The sequence below is a fragment of the Monodelphis domestica genome, chromosome 1, assembly GCF_027887165.1.
Source record: "Monodelphis domestica isolate mMonDom1 chromosome 1, mMonDom1.pri, whole genome shotgun sequence".
NCBI classification, from domain to species: Eukaryota; Metazoa; Chordata; class Mammalia; order Didelphimorphia; family Didelphidae; genus Monodelphis; species Monodelphis domestica.
Window position 1 is genome coordinate 485,848,254 of NC_077227.1, and position 18,495 is coordinate 485,866,748.

The 18,495-nt window shown below is 38.0% G+C and overlaps 1 protein-coding gene across 1 annotated transcript in view; it reads right to left on the reverse strand.

Moving 5' to 3' along the window:
- The window catches only part of SS18L1 (SS18L1 subunit of BAF chromatin remodeling complex), a 63,525-nt gene that overhangs the window by 22,628 nt on the left and 22,402 nt on the right, over window positions 1–18,495 (reverse strand). The window contains exons 2-8 of the mRNA XM_001368306.4: window positions 13,226–13,302; window positions 11,197–11,281; window positions 6,758–6,902; window positions 4,388–4,585; window positions 3,579–3,743; window positions 2,656–2,757; window positions 484–576 (exon numbers count right to left, since the gene is read on the reverse strand). Of these exons, the coding sequence (XP_001368343.1) occupies window positions 484–576; window positions 2,656–2,757; window positions 3,579–3,743; window positions 4,388–4,585; window positions 6,758–6,902; window positions 11,197–11,281; window positions 13,226–13,302 (865 nt within the window). The remainder of the gene's footprint in view (window positions 1–483; window positions 577–2,655; window positions 2,758–3,578; window positions 3,744–4,387; window positions 4,586–6,757; window positions 6,903–11,196; window positions 11,282–13,225; window positions 13,303–18,495) is intronic.

An 18,495-nucleotide genomic window follows, 5' to 3' on the forward strand; every position in this document is an offset into this window, starting at 1 on the left:
TTTCATTGAATGGTCTGTGTGTGATCTCAGACCAGGCTCTGCCCTGGTCAGAGTGTCTGTTAGCCTTTTCAGCCCACAGTTGACCTACTGGCACTGGTCCAAAACATCCCCCAAACCCCTGACTTTTTACACTATCTACTGGACAGATGTTTCCCTACATAGCAATATTATAATTTACCAAATTACGTGACGCATTCCTCACACTTTTTTTCCTATAGGATTTAGAGCAGTGGTTCTCAAAAGAAGTGCTGACACACTAGCATGCCATGAATTGCTTCAAGTATGCCAAGAAATTTTGGAATTTATGTTATTTCAGATAAAATTTATGAATCACTTTATTTAATATAAACTTTATGACCCAGCACAAATAGTTCAAATATCACTTAGCGAGCACTTAAATATGTACGTGGTGATTGATTACTGAATAGGGCTATGACACATTTAAACATTTGTTGACCAAAAAAAATGAGTCAGTTTTCTCACCTCCTTCGTAGTAATGCTGGGTGGAATCCTCAAATGACCTGTCGTAGCTCTGTTCAGTGTAAGATGACTGCTGATATGCATAATCACCATGTCCTGGAACCGAAGGGGCACCGAGACAAAATCAAAAGCTGTGAAATGTCTTCAGGATGTGTGTGGTCTGGGGGAGTGTGGAAAGAGGCATGCCCTAAATCAGACTGTCCAGGCAAATACCATGGAGAAAGACAAGAGACCCACGGGGTCGGTCACATGACTCATGGCTACAAAGGAGAACTTCTAGCACAAGCTCAGATTTTACAGATGAGGAAATTGAGATTGGGAGAGGCTAAGTTATTTGCCCAGATCACACAGCTAGTCAGAAGAACTAGAATTATAAATCTAATGTAAATAAATTTCCCCTGTGATGTGGTTCCCATGGAATTAACTATTCCCTGGAATACCACTTTGACCAAAACAAAGCAAAATTTCCTTCTTTTCTTCCTTCCTCCCTTTCTTCTTTCTTTTTTTTCCCCTTAGCATTAGGCAGGGTATGGCTATATGATCTTGTTTGGGAGCATCTGATTTGTCCTGTGGTATATCTGAATATGACCACTGGCCTGCTTATCATAACCTGAATGTTATCTTGTACTTTGCTGACTTTGAGTCTTCATTCACATCTTTCCATCCTCCTAAAATATTCTCTCAATGCCTCCAGTCTTCCATCCCTAGAATGGAAACTGGACCCACCCTTCAAGTCCTAGATGAACTGTTTCCTCCTTAAAGCAGCATCTACCAATCCTAGGCTCCACCTCATCGTCATATTTTGAACCTTTGCAGAACTTTGTTTTGTGGCACCAATCTGATAACACTTTGCATTTACTTATGTGTATACATCTAATCTTCTACCTGGACCGAAAGAACTATGCTTACACTTACTGCTATTACCACCTATCTTTGCGTCTCCCTCTTACCAAGTGGAGACATTTGGCAAATGATTATTGAATGAATGTAAAGATGGGCCTCATGATAAGAGGATTCTGGAATGTTTTCTCTCCTTATTTCTGCCTCATAGAATCCCTCAAGCATAACCTTCTACAAGAAGCCTTTCCTGATCCCCTAAAATGTTAGTGTCATCTCTCCCTAAACTAATTTGCATTCTTCTTATATTTACTCTTTACATACTGATAAATGTTCATGGTGCCTCTCCCCGGGAGAAGGTGAGCTCCCTGAGAGCAGGGACTATTCCATTTTGGATTATGTATCCCTAGGGCCTACCGCAGGGTCTGGCACTCAGCAAATGTTCAATAAATTCATGTTAATTAATTGAGTCTACCACTTAGGAAGCTTTTTATGCAATAATAATTCTCCACTTCCCTCTTCTAAAGACTTCACAAATTTAGAAGGCTGGGATGAGGAGAACATGCATGTTAAGAGAAGCAGAATGGAATGGTTAGGAGTTGAAAGAAGGCTCCAAGAATAGAAGACATTGGATTATTTAGCCTAAAGAAGAGAAGACTAAGGAGGTAATGATTTAATAGGAAGGAAATGGACTTGAAAAAAATTAGCAGACTGTTGTTAAATGCTGGCATTATAAGTTACCGAGTAAGGTTTTGGATTCTTCTGCCTTGGAGCTCTTTAACAACGAGATTTATACACATCTTTCAAGAATATGTATCCATGCCTGGAGATGGGATGGGTGAGACAACTGACATCTTACACCTTCCAACCCTACATTTCGAGGATTCTATACAGTGCCTTGGATGAAAAAGAAAATTAAAGGCCCTCAGATGAAACCAAGGGTGAGGGTACAGCACCAATGGGTTCAATTTAAATTCTGTCACTTTGGTTGCTCACATTTCACACTGCAACAGAAATAGTCTAAGCTGATGGAGTCACTCTTCTAATCTACACTATCAGGTGCAAATCAAATGTCTGCTCTTGATCAAAGAAGACTCAAGTCTGGTTTGCTGGATGAGCAGTCCTATGGGTCAGAAATAAGATGTCATGGCAGAATCCTATGTGAGAAAAGACGACAACTTGGAGGAATATCTGCGTTAAGCAAACTAAAATGGCCTGAATGCTAGGAGTCTCTCTGATTTCATAAGCAATTTGTAAATTCTTCATATGTTTTTAAAAATTGCCTCAAGTTTTCAGTCAGTCAAACCCCACCCCCTCCCCACTCCACAGGCAAGTTACCATCTGGATAATACTGCTGGTTCATCGGCTCAGAAGTGCCTTGACCGTGGCTGTATTGCTCACTGTAATATTCCTCCTGCCCCATGTACTGCTGAGAAGAACCTGTAAACCAGGGAAAAGAGAATGTGTTAGATTGCCTCTAAACCCAAGAAAATATCCTCTGGTCTTATATTTTCAAATACCACAAGTAGAGACCCACATATAATCTAAAAAAGATTATATAATAATATAATCTAGAAAAGCTGGACTTCAAAGATATTCTGGTCTATATAACAGAAGCCACTGAATTGATAAAACTGTACTTACAATAAAATAAGATTGATTTTTGTAGATACCACAATAATGTGATGAAACACAAAGGTGAGACCTAAGATGACAGCAACAACTTAACCCCCAAAACTCCCCATGAAGGACCACGTAAATCTTACTTACACTTGTCTCAACAAAATAGCTTGTCTAGGAACTCCCAATGACTCACCCAAATATTTAGCCATGCAGTTCTACTTCCAGTTCTCAAAAACTCTCATTACTTCAACAATGAACTTGAGTAACCAGCATTTTCTGCATTTTTCCTCTTGGCATTTTGTACTCTCAATTTATTTTCCAGGCTTTTCAGTTATTTCATTAGATCGAAGTACAGTTGGACTCCGCTCTAACTGCTAGTTATACAGAATTGTAAAATGGATCATGAATGTTATTTTGCTAAAATTAGATATGGAGAAATACGGAAATAAAGCATTGATACATCATTAGAATACTCAGCCCTCCTGACCTTCTCCATGTCCTTTCTTGCACAATCTGTATTGCTTTTGCAAAACTGGAAGCGGGGATGAGGGGATGAGGGGATGAGGTACAGCGAGTGTGGAAAACCAAACTTCTGGTTTGGTTGTTTGTTTTTTTCTAGCAACATCTTTGGATTTTACCTTGCTGTGAGGGCCGGTATGGACCCATTGGTCGCTGACCCATCATGCTGCTTCCTTGGTTGCTTTGACTCATCATTGCAATAGAGGACTGTCCTTGGTAATGCTGGCTCCCACCTTGTGCAGAATTGTAATGGGATGTTGCCGCTTGCTGGTGCATCATGGAAACTACACAATACAGATAAAGAACACTTTCCAGCCACCAGACGATATATCTTTCTCCCTTGCCACACATATTCCTTAAAACCAGGACTATATCTGTTAGCGACAATGAATTCTCTCACTCTCTTCCTACTATTCCACATAAAAAAAACTACGAAATTTGCTGATTTCCCCCCTTAATCTCCAGATTAAATTTCCTGTATTCTAATCTGAACCAATATCCCACTGCTTGGTCAGATCACCGACATTTCTTAGTCGGCTATATTAAAATGTACCTACATTCAGAAAATAAGAGAAAGCGGGTCTTCTACTGCGAATAGAAATGTTATTATTCTAGTTCTCATTCTCCAGACACCGAAGCTTTTAAGATTTTTCTTTCCATTAGACACGCTCTCTTTCTGCCTGGCCCCACTTTATATGGAGGTCTGGATCTCATAAAAAATTAAAACTGGGAGAGATGGACTGCTCACCATAATTTATGTGGATATTTCTTAAGTGGATGATGTGTTATTTTATATACATTTATCAGAACAGAATTCCTCTTCTTCACACAAAAAGAATGTTTGTAGTTTCATGCTACATCCACGCTTAGGACATCAAGGAACTGCCTGTAGCTCCAAGTATGGGCAAGGGGGAAGAGGATGAGTTACCTGGGTTAGACTGCATGTTGATATTGGTTCTAGAGACGTAATTCCCTATGGATCCCTGGCCTTGCATTGGCACATTTTGAGAAGCAGGCACAGTGTGGCTATATCCTGGCCCTGTGCCATGGCTACTGACGGTCATGCTCATAGATGTTGTTGGCATAGTGTTTTGCCCTGATTGCTGCATGGACACGTGGTTAGGACCTATTTTAAAAAGGAAAAAGAAGGAGTGAAAGTAATACAAATAACAAACCACATTAATATAGTGATGTCATTTATAAAGAGCTTTTTGTAAACATTGATTTTTTAGTTTTTGGTATTACAACATATATTCTTGGAATAAAGGGAGGGAAAATCTAACCTAACAACAAAATAAAACATTTATAACACATCCTGGTTACAAAGTGAACAGATTATCTCATTTAAGCTTCATAAAAACTTTTTGAGATGGGTTAAGAATTATTTTCACCATTTTAGAGACTGGGAAGTGAGGCTCAGTGGAGTAAACACCTTTAATCCAAAGTCGCAGAGAAAGTGGCAGAGCCAAAACTTATTCTGTTTAGTGTTCTACTCCATACTCAGCAGAACCCTAAAAAAGCAATAAACCAAATGTTGCTCAGAGGCCTGATATGCACTCCATTCCTAGGCATTAGTACTAAATAAACACTACAGTCTCTAACTTGCTTTGAGATTTACTCATACATAAACCTCTCAGACTCAAAGTAAGAGTTATTTCCCAAAGTGACTCATGGATTTCTAGACTTCTAGTCCATCTTGAAAAATCATTTGTAAAGTACCTCTTCATCCACATAGCCCATTATCTATTTTTGTTCCCAGAAAACTTTGGATTAAATTATTCTCTATCTCTTAGTTCTCCCAACTCTCATGACTGTCACCATCCCTTTGCCTTATCTACTTCTCATCCTCTATATTGGTTCACTTATTTTAGTCACATGTTGTCTGAAAAAGGTATCACATTTTTCTATTTACAAACTTGTGCTGACAGTTTTTAAAGGATCAATTAGCTTGCTCTGTACTTCTCTGGTCTGGTGTGAACCAAGTCTCACAGGTTCATTTGGTGGCGAAGAGAATTTCCACAATTCCGTTACCACCATCATCATCCCTCTTTCCCTAACACAAAAGCCATGTCATTCACATTCTGCCATACAAATGAGCATATGAACCAGCAATTCAGAGTTAAAATAAACCAAGTTTATAAAGGTGAAAAAAAGATAAGCCACTGAGCCCAAATGAAATTTAACAAACTGTCTTCCTCAACTTCATCTTTTTATTACAATTTTCCTTATGGGGCTTTCCCCTAAACAAGTGCTTAAATACTTGCAGTTAAGGTAAGTTGCTTTGCTTGATAATATGGGAAACACTGCCAGGAGGAGTTATGCCTGAGCATTAGGGCTTAATATAAAAACTATGTTCTTTTTTAAAAAGTCTGATAGGAAAAAGTTTTTTAAATCTTTCATCTTAGAATCAAGGTTCCTATTTTACTGGTTTTCTTCTTTCTTTATAAAGTTGGCAACTGAATGCAGCGTTAGGAAAATAATTAAATGAATAGTTTAAACGATGGGGAATTTTTTTTTAACCAATTCAGGGATTTTCTAGAACAATTATACTTAAAAAAAAAAGAAGAAGAATGGCTCTGGAGTCTAAAGAACTATGCCCTAATCCTGATTTTTAGTCATGTTATTGTACCTCACAAGAACTAAGTTTCCTCATTTGTAAAAGGGAAGGAAGTATTCAAATAGATAATTTCTAAAGTCCCTTCTATTTTTAAAGTCTATGCCACTATGACCTCATGTTATCCTCAGGTATGGGAGAGGAAGAGCATTACTACGGAAAGGTTCTGAATAAATGAAAAAATGCTAATATTCTTTCAAGGAAACAAATTATGCTTTCTTCAAAAGTTATCAAATACTTCTCAACATCATAAGTAAGATTATCTTGTTTATTTGTTACAAAAAATGTACATTCTATATTGGGAAAATAACATTTGTGCCTTTTGATAGAGAATTCATCTTCAAAATGAATTGTTATTCACTCTGAAATAACAGCTTTACACCACTCTGCATATTATATTTCAGATTAATGTGTTCTATGAACAGTTAACTGTTTATATATGTCCCCACATAAATATCTCTGATCTCTAAACTGTATTTTGCCTTTTGGAAGGCAATTTCTAAACAGACTGTAGCCGTTTTGTGAATATTTCAGCATGTGACTGATAAATTCTCATAAGCCTGAAAGGTGAGTTACATTGTCTAAAAAGCCTCTATCCTTCAAGTATACTTTGCATTAATGATTCTGTTGCCAAGCAACTATTAGAAACACACACACACACAAAAGGCTTTCTGAATGCTTTACCATTGCTAATCTGACTCTGCATAAGAGAGGAAGGTGGGAGGCCTGTTCCAATGGCGTCACTGAGATTGCTCTGGGAATGGATCGATTGGCTGGATCCACTCTGAGGCATTCCTCCTGGCCCAAGGTTCATGTTTTGCGTTGGTGGCTACAAACAATAAAATGGAGTTTATTATTTATCACGATGCTTAAAAAAAAAAATCATCATGTTGCCAGAAACAAGGCTTCTGATTTATTTAACCTCATGATCTTTTACTACACAAGATTAATTATTGAACATGTGTTTCCAACACACATATATACATACATATAAATACATATTTAGCTTGGAGTTCCTTCTAATATTAAGTATGTAGAAACCAAAATATATAAAATTCTAAACCATATATCAAGTTTATGAATATTATTATACTTTAACATCATCAGAAATTTTTTTCAAGCCAGTTATTTGTACACACACATATGTTCAATATACACGTGATCATATGTATATCAGTGTGTCAAAAGATCCAGGACTTAATCCATAGTATTACTCTCTTCTACCAACAGAGATCTCAGGCCATCAGGAGGTATTTTTCACGAATAGGTGTGCCCCTCATTCTCCCCCATTCATAATCTGGAGGCCAATCTTATGGTGTTGAGGAAAAACAATTAAAAAAAAAACATCATCTGTCTTATAATCAATACTAAGTATCAATTCCAGGGCAGAAGAACAGTAAGGGTTAGGCAGTGGGGTTTACGTAATTTGCCCAGGGTCACACAGCTAGAAAGTATTTGGGATCACATTTGAACCTAGGACCTCCCACCTTTAGGTATGGCTCTTTATCCACTGAGCCACTTTGCTGTCCCTGGCAAATAGATTTTTAAGAATAAATTAGAATCATCAGGAACAACAACAGCAATATCAACAACAAGAACAAAAGCAACAGGATAGTGACTTGTCCCAGAGCTGTTTCTATCTGAACTCAAAAAGAAAAAAAAAAGATGAGAAGAGATTTAATTACCATTATCATCATTATTATCAATAATTGATATCACATAATTACAAAATCCTATATAACTATGCTTTGGAAAATATAATATTAGGCTATTAGAATATTTTATACTATTGACTTTTAAACACATATGTTTTTTAATAATCATTTGTAATTAGTACATAATTATATTCACTTGAGCCTTTACTAAAGTCCTATTCTAATATAGAAATAGGTATTGAGTGATAATACATGTATAACCCAGTGGAATTGCTTGTCAGCTCCAGGAGAGGGGAGGGAAAGAACATGAATCATGTAACCATGGAAAAATATTTTAAAATTAATTAATTTCAAAAATAAATTAATTATTTAAAAAAATAAAAAGTCCTATTCTCATGCCTCCTTGTAGAATAGAGTACTGTGGGTTCTAGTTATGCTAGCTTGTAGCATGTACTTTTCAGGGACAAAGTCTTTGAGCCCACCCCCAGGGATAAATAACTGCATTTTATTTTCCCAGGGCAGTCTTCCTATGTTTGGATGGTTCTTGTTGCTGGCAACTCTCAAAGAACCTCTGCTAAATTATGGAGGGGCTGTGAGTTGCATCAGTGAAGGGAGTACCCACACTGAGGAAATCACAAATCCTTTAGGTATATGTATTATTTGATGCACCATCATCATTATTAATAAATTCTTGGGGGGCAAATGCCACTTCTCATTTACCTTTCTTCCTTAGCATCGAGAATTGTGTGTGTACATGCTGCTTCAGTCATTTTTCAGCACTGCCCAACTCTTCATGACCCTACTTGAGGTTTTCTTGGCAAAGATACTGGAGTGGTTTGCCATTTCCTTCTCCAGCTCAGTTTACAGATGAGGAAACTGAGGCAAATGGGATTAAATGACCTGCTCAGGGCCAAACATCTAATTGGTGTTTGAGGTCAGATTTGAATTCAGGAAGATGAGTCTTCCTTATTCCAAGCCTGGCATTCTATCCACTGTACCACTTAGCTAATTGTGTTTGTATATAGCAGAGCTTTAATAAATGATCTGGAATGAATGAATAAGTCAATTTAGAAGAATTTGGCATCCATTGGTACATTTCATTTTGAATACCGAAGAACAGAAACTGGATTTCAATTTCTGCAACTGAGAATGGTGTGAGAAACAGAGACTTTATAACAAGCAGGTCAATGGTCTATATTAGTCACTTTGTGAGGAAGTGATTACAATATCAGTGAGATTGGCAAGCAAATGCAAGGAAATGGAAACTTGAAGAAACTGTCAATCAAGGAGAGAAGGAAGGAAGATTTTAAAGAAGAATCTGGTCAGGGAGACAATTAAGAAAGCCAGCATTTGAAACTGGTCACTTGTCTCTTGAACTTTGGAGAAGGAGCTAGCAGGCAACTGCTCTGGATTCCTGGCTAGTGATTTAACATTGAAAAGATTGGAGCATAGCTTTGAAGATCCTTTTCAATTTATCAACAATATCCCCTCAGAGACAAAACAACTTTACTTCCTTGTATTGAATTTCATAATAGATTAGGGAGACCATAAATATTCTCTTCCTCTTCTCCCACCATCCCTAATTTTCCTTCTTTAAGAAGAGACAAGGGAGAGAGAGAGAGGAGAGAGACAGACAGACAGACAGGAAGTGGGGTGGGAGGAAGGAGTGACAATTCTAGCTTTCCCTCTAACCTATTATCTGGTGTCATCGCTCCAGCCTTTCTCTGCTACCTTAAATATCCTAGTGAGGAGCATCTATTACAACTTGCATCAATCAACTAAACAATAAAAACTTTACAGAGCCAAGGTGTCTTAGGCAGTGGTAGAAATGGTCTTACAATGGCGACTCAAACAAGACCAGTGTTGAATCCACTGCATTTCTCTCATTCTCTTTCTCATTCTTCCACTTCCCCATATCTACCACTAACCATATAGGGAGATTTATTATTTATTTTAAAAAATATTTTTCCATGTTTACATGATTTATTTTCTTTCTCTCCCCTCTTTCCTCTCCCCTCCCAGAGTCAATAAGCAATTCCACTGGCTTGTACAAATGTTATCACTTGATACCTATTTCCATAGTATTCATTTTTACTATAGAACCAAAATCCCAAATCATATATCCATATAAGCAAGTGATAAGTCATAAGTTATTCTTTTGTGTTTCTACTCCCATAGTTCTTTCTCTCAATGTGGATAGCATTCTTTCCCATAAATCCTTCAGGAGTGTCCTGGATTATTGTATTATGTATTGCTACTAGTAGTAAAGTCCACTTTATTGGATAGTTCCACAATGTTTCATTCTCAGTGTTCGATGTTCTCTTGGTTCTGCTCATTTCACTCTGCATCAATTCCTGGAGGTTGTTCCAGTTCACTTGGAATTCCTCCAGTTCATCATTCCTTACAGCACAATAGTATTCCATCACCATCATATACCACAATGTGTTCAGCCATTCCCCAATCGAAGGGCATCCCCTTATTTTTCCAATTTTTTGCCACCACAAAGAGTGCAGCTATGAATATTTTTGTACAAACATTTTTCAATATTATCCCTCTTTGGGGTATAAACTCACTAGTAGTATTGCTGGATCAAAGGGCAGGTGTTCTTTTAAAGCCCTTTGCGCATAATTCCACATATAGGAAGATTTAAACCAAAAATGACATTTAGAAAATGTTATTGTAAACAAGAAATCAAAGAGACTCAGACAAGTATCACTAAGGTGGGCTTAAAAATCAAAATAACTTTAGCTATTATGATTTATAAAATATACCCAGAAATCATATAATAGTGACTTTTTAGATGAAGAAATTAGAGCATGAGAAATCAGGTTTATTTTCCTAGTGGAGGAGCAAGAACAATAAGTCACATTTCAAAGTCCTTTAAAGTTTACAGTATGGGAACTTCACAACTCAAATGAAGTAGGTAGTACAGGTATTATGATCCCTGTTTTACATATGAGGAAACTGAGGCTCAGAGAAGTTATCTGATTTGGCCATGGTAATTTAGTTTATATGAAAATTTTAAGACATCAAAGTCTAGCAGCTTTTCATTTTGACCGCACTGCCTCCCCACTCTCTCAAAGGAAGCCAATCCATGGAATCATACTATTCAACATAGAGAGGAAGACTTTATAAGGAGAGGTCTTGGAAGCTAATTTTAGACTCTCAGGGGCAAAAGGACTTAGTTATAATGCTTGTAACAATTGCTGTCCCATGTATGGGACTGTGTGAAGGCACAGTCTAAGCCTTATATTTCTATACCTGGCTCCCAGGATCACCTCTTGGTGTGAGACCTTTGACGACAGGGAGATATGGATAAGAACTGCAAAGATGGGGAGGTTTTGATGAGTGATAATCTGCACTGGAGGAGCACTCACACTCACGGGATCAGGGATTCGGTGAAGTGCTGGAAAATTAAAAACCTTCCTCCACTAGGCATCTTAGTTTCTACTGGATAGAAGTACTTACGGCAGGAAGCAAAGACTGCATGTTCTGGTTAGAGTCTGCTATTGTTGCCAAGTAAACCAAATTTCTGTGTAGTATTTGTTGATATCTATAGGATAAAAGGATAATATTATTCAGGGTTTGGAGACCAATATTGAACATTCTCATATAAATCAGTGTGGGCTTGTCTCCTTGATATCACTGATATCTTGAAGATTTTACCTCAATATCAATCAATAGACAAGTACTTATTAGGTAAATGAAATAAAAGTAAAAAATAAACTGGCTTTTTCATTAAAATCTCATGGTTCCATAATCAATAAGGCAGAATATAAATGCCAGCCCTAAGGAAAGCATCAGATCCATCGCAACTCAGTTTACACATTTTACTTTGGAAATGGTGATAGTCAATAGAAATGTTCCTCAGACACTTCCCGTGTAACCCTGGGCAAAACACTTAACCCTAATTGCCTAGCCCTGGGCCCTTCTGTCTTAGAACTGTTATTAAAACAGAAAGTAAGAGGGTTTTTAAAAAATGTATACTCAATGATGAAGTGGTAAATTCTCACTCCAGAAGTGGAAAACAATAAATATGATACCATGACAACTCAGCAAGAAATCCAAGTACATGATATAGTAGGAAATGCCAATTTTTCTTTAGAAGCTATAGGATTCTCTTTTAATGAGAAAAACGGTGCTTTGGGAGACCACTAATATAATGGCAGCAACTCAGCAGAAAGAAAAGTGTGAATTTGCAGAGTAACTTAATCCTATCTATCAAATTCTATTAACTTCACTTGACTTTAAAGTGCTTTTGGTGAAGTTCAGAATTGCCCCAAACAAAATCTGGAAAGACAGGCTTACGTTCAAAGAGTTAGCAATGTCAGTTCTGAACATTCAAAGAGCAGAAGAGCAGCCTGTAATTAATGCCTATGGCAGCCCTAGATGACTAGCTTGGGACTCATCTGAAATTCTTCCAGATCTTTCGCTTTAAGTAAAAATTCCTATGCCCACGCTGGACTGTTGGTACATACACTATCCCATTTAGGCTAGTAAGTTATTAGCTTCGTGAGGTTGGGCAAGTTACTTAAACCTCTCTGAAACTCTGTTTCCTGATGTGTAAAATAGAATAATACCTATAGTCTATCCCTTGCAGGATTGTTGTGAGAATTGAAGAGGTAGCGTATTTAATGTGTGTGTAAACATCTATTCCATCATCTACTATCATCATTACCATTCTTTCTCTACTCCTAAAGGAATTTCTATTAAAAAATAAGAAAGAGGCCCTTATCTTCATCATTATAACCTTTGTTATTTTCTATAGACATATCCAGAATTCTTTCCAAGACACTATATAATTTCTAATCTGTACAACCAGTTTCTACATTAAAAAACAACCAGCAACCAAAATGAGGATTTCCTGGGACTAAGAATAGCATGGTTCTTGGCACAAAAAATATTCCACAAAAACTAAGTGACAGGTTTGATGTGCCAACCAAATGCCCTAAAACAAGTTGAAAGGAAAACCTACTCTTTATTACTGGACATTTTCTCTAGTAGGATATAGTGCAGAGCATTCACTTTTATGTTAATTTAAGCCTAGCAAAATATTTTTTATAGAAACTCTTTACAATTCTATAGGCTTAAGAGCTGGGAAGGTCCTTAGAGATCATTTAGTCTAATCCCCTCATTTTAGAAATTAGGCCCATAAAGGTTGTGACTGCCCCAAGGTCACACGAGTAGTGAAAAGCAGAGCTAAGCTTTGAACCCAACATCTTTATTTTTCCCAACATAGTGCTCATTCCACTAGGCCATGCTGCCCAAAATTTAATAAAAATTTTTATATAAGTAATCAGAGGATCTATTCCCCTTGCCATTTTAAATTTATATTGAATGGTACCAGGAAATGGAAAGTATATGTACTAGTTAGAGACTATTAATAGCCAATGTCTATTTATTGGCAGATATATTTTTCCACATACATGTTTTTTTTTACCACTTGAAAAAGCAGCATTGGAAGGCAAGGAAAACAGCCTTTGGCACTATTACTTACTGAGTACATTCTGCAGTCTTGCCCTTACTCTGGTAGTCCATAATACACTGAATTAGGTGATGGTTTTCATCTAGCATCTGAATAAAAAAATAAACAAAGTTAAAATACTTACAAAAAAAATCTTTGCATGGCTCTAATCCCAGAGTATCCAAATTCCTGTTTTAGATTTCTTATCAGTTGTGCAAGTCCATTCATTCATTTATTCGTGCATCTGACAAGTATTTGAGAGCCTTGCTACATTCTTGGCATGCGATGTTCATAGCACTACATTAGATTCAAAGGGAAAGACAAGGAAAACAGAAGAAAGACGTAGTCTCTGCCCTTGAGGAGTTTGCAATCTCCTTGGAAAGAGACTGAATATCCAATGAGTACAGATACTTTTATAAATAGTAATATGAAAAAGAAATTTTAAAATAAATTATTCTAAATTTAATTTTAAAATAAATATTAATGTCTTTAATACCACCAGGTATCATTAGTGTACCATGATGTGGTGAGTGAAGATGGTTGCTAGTTTTTAGTTGCTAGGTTTTGAGTAAGGCTTTTAATCAATTACTGAATTTGAAATTATTCAAGAAAAGGGAGGAGGAAGGGCATTCCTGGTTCCATTAAAGGGAGCTCAAAAGTTTCTGGGCACTGGCTAATGCCAGAGAGACCACAATGGATATATAGAAAAACACTTTCCTCAAATAGAATTTATTGCAATATGAAGAAAACACTCAAGTTATACTGTATTTCTTATTATTTTCAGCACCAGAAACTCCAAACAGAAATAAAAGTCTAAGATATGTTCCAATAATCTACAAGGCTGGAATGTGAGCTGAGGAAAAAGTGATATATTTTTAGCTCTTTCTCTCTATATACATATAGTTGTTGTTTTGGCTTTTTTTTTTTTAAACCCTTACCTTCTGTCTTGGAGTCAATACTGTGTATTGGCTCCAAGGCAGAAGAGTGGTAAGGGCTAGGCAATGGGGGTCAAGTGACTTGCCCAGGGTCACACAGCTAGGAAGTGGCTGAGGCCAGATTTGAACCTAGGACCTCCCGTCTCTAGGGCTGATTCTCAATCCACTGAGCCACCCAGCTTCCCCCTTGGCTTTTTTTTTTTTAACAAAAACTTCCTCTTTATTCAAGAGCTTTAAACAGAACACACATTTCTTGAATAAATTTATAAATCCATTAAACTACCTCGCACACATTAGTGACATGAGGGAAGCTTTTATGAGGTTTATAATCAAAATTAGTTGATAAAATCTTTCTGGGGGCAAAGATTACACTTATAACTAATATATTAATTATTAACAATATTAATGTTTCTATTTCAGTGCTTCGGATATAGTAGGTACTCAATAATTGTTTAATTGAAAATAAATAAAATATTTTTAATCACAGAATTTCATATTAGGAAAAAAGTGATAGTTTTCTTTGTTCTAAATCTTAAAAAACACTAAAACAAAATATGCCCACTCTGATAACTGAAATATCATTATCAGTACAAGGAAACCCAGCTAAGCAGATAACAGGAACATGATCTACACTACCTATCACTGAAAGTGAAACTAGGTTTTTGAACAATGATACATGGAAAACCCAGTGGAATTGCTCCTTGGCTCTGGGAGGAGTAAGGGGGAGGGGAGGTAAAAAAAATGAATTATGTAGTCATGGAAAAATATTCTAAATTAATTAATTAAATTTATTTTAAAAAAGAAAAAACAGTAAAATGTATAACAATTTTTCATTTTGTTTTTAAATTAAGAGTATTAATTTTTATTCCTCTTTGATTTTAAAAATAAGTAAAGGAAAAAAGGGCCTTGTAACATATATAGTCCAGCAAAACAAATTCCCAAATCGGCCACACTCAAAAAATATGTAGCTCATTCTGTACTCTGAGCCCACCACATCCCAGTCAGGAAACAGGTAGCATCAGTTCTCCAGAATCATGATTGTTCACTGCATTGATGAGAGGTTCTAAATTTTTCAAAAGTTAAAATTCATTCCCCAATTAGCAGTTTGTTTCTAGTTACAAGAATTAATTTTTAAATGCCAATTTTCAATAGTTCAGCAGCAGCTACATATCTGTTTAAGAGTTTTTATTTCTGTGAAGGTAGTGCTGTTTATTTAGGTGACAGCTAAAATGTAGATAATTTTAAAATGACAAGACATTACAACTTCACTTAGAGTTCCACTAAAAGTTGGGGATACTTTTTGGACTTTTCCCTCCCTTCTCAACCACTTGCAATCTGGTTTCTGTTATCACTCTAGTAAAAAGTGCTTTCCCTAAGGAGAGGTGGTTAATAATCTCTTCACTGCAAAATCCAGTAACCTCTTCTCCTTTCTCATCCTTCTTGACATCTTTGTAGCATTTGAAACTTGTTGAAACTCTCTCCTAGAAGCAATTTTCTCCTCTCTGGGGTTCCTAGCACTGCTCTGTGCTTGCTCTCCTCCCACCTCTCTGCCCATTCCTTCTTAGTCTTCTTGGCTAGACGATCCTTCATCCCTCGCCCTCACCCTGGATGTATCTCTCTCAGGGCTCAGTCTAGGCATCATGCTTGGCACTACGAATGCAAGACAAAAGTGAAAATGTTATTGCCCTTCTCTTCTATTTCTACATGGTCTCTCGTCATGAAGAGCATCTATTTCCCTTTGGTTCAATTATCAAATGATGATATTTTGCAAATATATATGCAAACGATAATACTTGGAGCCAGAAAGGACCTCAAAAGCCATCTAAGACACACTCTTCTTTTTAAGGATGAGGAAACCAAAGCCCAGAAATTGACTTAGCCAAGAGATAGTAAGTGTCAGAGGCGGGATTTGAAACCAGGTCCTCTGACTCCAGTCATGACTCTCTCATAGACAGCACAAAGCACCCCCGCCCCCGCCCTCTCTACAATCTGCAGCCCCACCTCATGGCCGCATTGCCTCAGAGGCTTTCCCCCCATAGGTCTCACAAGGCATTTCAGACACCCTCAGGGTCCCAAGCAGAACCATCTGCCTTTTCCCCAAAGCCCTCCCTTCCTCTTTCCCATTTTGGTGTAGGGGGTGCTGCCCTATGTCTAGCCACCCAAGGCCACCACTCCCAGCCCCTTCCTCGGCCTCATTTCTCAGGTCTGACAGGTTGCTGAGCCTGGGCCCCTCCATCATCTCTTCTCTGTGCTCCCTCAGTCACCTTTAGAGTTCGGTGGTCTCCCTGCCTCCAGGCTCTCTCCCTTGGAACCTCATCCTGTTTAGTTCCTCCACATTTATTCCATACGCTACTGCTGTTGGCCGGAGGATCCAACCCAAACTGGGCTGCTTGGCTCTGAAAGCCCTTCCCCCCTGGGCACCAGACCTCTTCCCCTGTCAGCTGGGCTCTCACCCACCTGGGTGGGCTGTTTTCTACTTCCACTGCCCTGTTCTTCCCCCTCCCCCCCATACAGTCCTTCCTGCAGGAAGCCCACCCCCATATCTCCTGGCTATTTTGTCTTCATCGGTATTCCCAGCAAATAACCTAAAGGAGGATGCCGGCTTGTGAGAGGAGGGCGTGGGTCTGTGACCAAGTGAACCGACTGGGCTGGGCCAGAGAAGGCATGAAGGAGAAGAATAGGAGATTTTTGCTTTCAGAGCTGCATTTTTTTTTCTAAATCCTTCCTTTATTAGTAATAACTAACTATAAGACAAAAGTGCAAGGGCTAGGCAGTTGGGATTAAGTGACTTGCTCAGGTCACACACCCAGAAAGTGTCTGAAGCCAGGTTTGAACCCAGGTTCTCCCAATTCCAGGCTTGGAGTGCTATTCATTGTGCTGTCAGCTGCCCCTCGGGCCATTAAAAAAATTTTTTTTTTAGGTAGAAGGAACTTCCAATGTGGAATCTTCCTCTACTACTACAGATGGGCAATTTATCTCTCAGTCCTAAAAGACCTGCCTGGTGGTACTGAGATATTAAGTGACTTTTCCACAATCACAAAGCTAGTCATGTCAAAGACAGGATTTGAACACTTTTTTTTTCCTCTGAGGACTGAAATTCTACCCACTACACTATTCTACCTCTCAACATGAGATACAACTATCTTACCTTTTTTTTAAAAATGCTTACCTTCCGTTTTAGGATCACTACTGTGTATTGGTTCTAAGACAGAAGAGTGGTAAGGGCTGGGCAATGGGGGTTAAGTGACTTGCCCGGGGTCACACAGCTGGGAAGTGTCTGAGGCCACATTTGAACCCAAGACCACCAGTCTCTAGGCCTGGCTCTCAATCCACTGAGCCACCCAGCTGCCACTCAATCTTACCTTTTTAATCACAATATAAGACAAAGGAAGAGAGCCTCAAGATCAGTGAGGTGCCTGAATACCAGAGAAAGGAAACCAGAGAAAATTCTTGAATATAAAACTGACATGACCATCTGGATTTTTGTATAAATTAGATGATCCCAGCAGCAATATAAAAAAAATGGACTGAAGTAGGGAGAGTGTTTTAATCAGATTTTAAGATAGTATTTGAATCTCTAAACTGAATGCAAAACAGAATGCTTTCTAAATCTGAAAGCTTTCTTTCAGGGAGCATTTCTTTTCTAAATGTTTCTATAATTGCAAATTCCCTGCAGAGAAATTGTTCCAAGAGGTGGCCCTGCGTCAAGGTTGGGTTGAGCCACTAGAGGGAGCGACTGTACCTACTCTTACCAGTGGCCTGTAGGATGTTCAACAGGGATGTGGAATCTCCCACCTCCAAGAAGAACAAAACAAAAGGGGCATTTCCAGGGGCTTTCCCAGGATTGAGTGAAAGTAAGGAAAAAGAAAAAAACCCAGGAAACCATCTCTTCATTTCATGCTGCCATTCCAGTAAGATGTGAAAGTTCAGGAAGTTCCATCAATTGGACAGAGACGGGATTGGGGTGAGGGGATGGGGGGTGTCCAGATCTGTGATTTATCATGGTAGAGAACTCTCTAGTGTGGAAACCATCCACTGATACATGCATATCAGCAACTCACTCATGAGGAATTTCCAGTCCTCACGAGATGCCTAGGGAACCTCTAGGTTAAATGGTTCGCTCTTGGTCACAGAGTTAATACAAGAGGCCTCAGAACTTGAACCCAAGCATGGCAGACTGTCTAAAGAGATAGTGTGTGTCTCTGTAGATATAATTACACTGCCTCACATCATCTATAATGTTTTACTGTAATGGGATTAAATGTGATCATTTAATTTTAATTTATTTTTAATTGCAGAACAATTTTAACTTTCAGAAGCAAAACTGTTCCTATTTCCACTCATTCCAAAATAGAAATTCATTCTCTT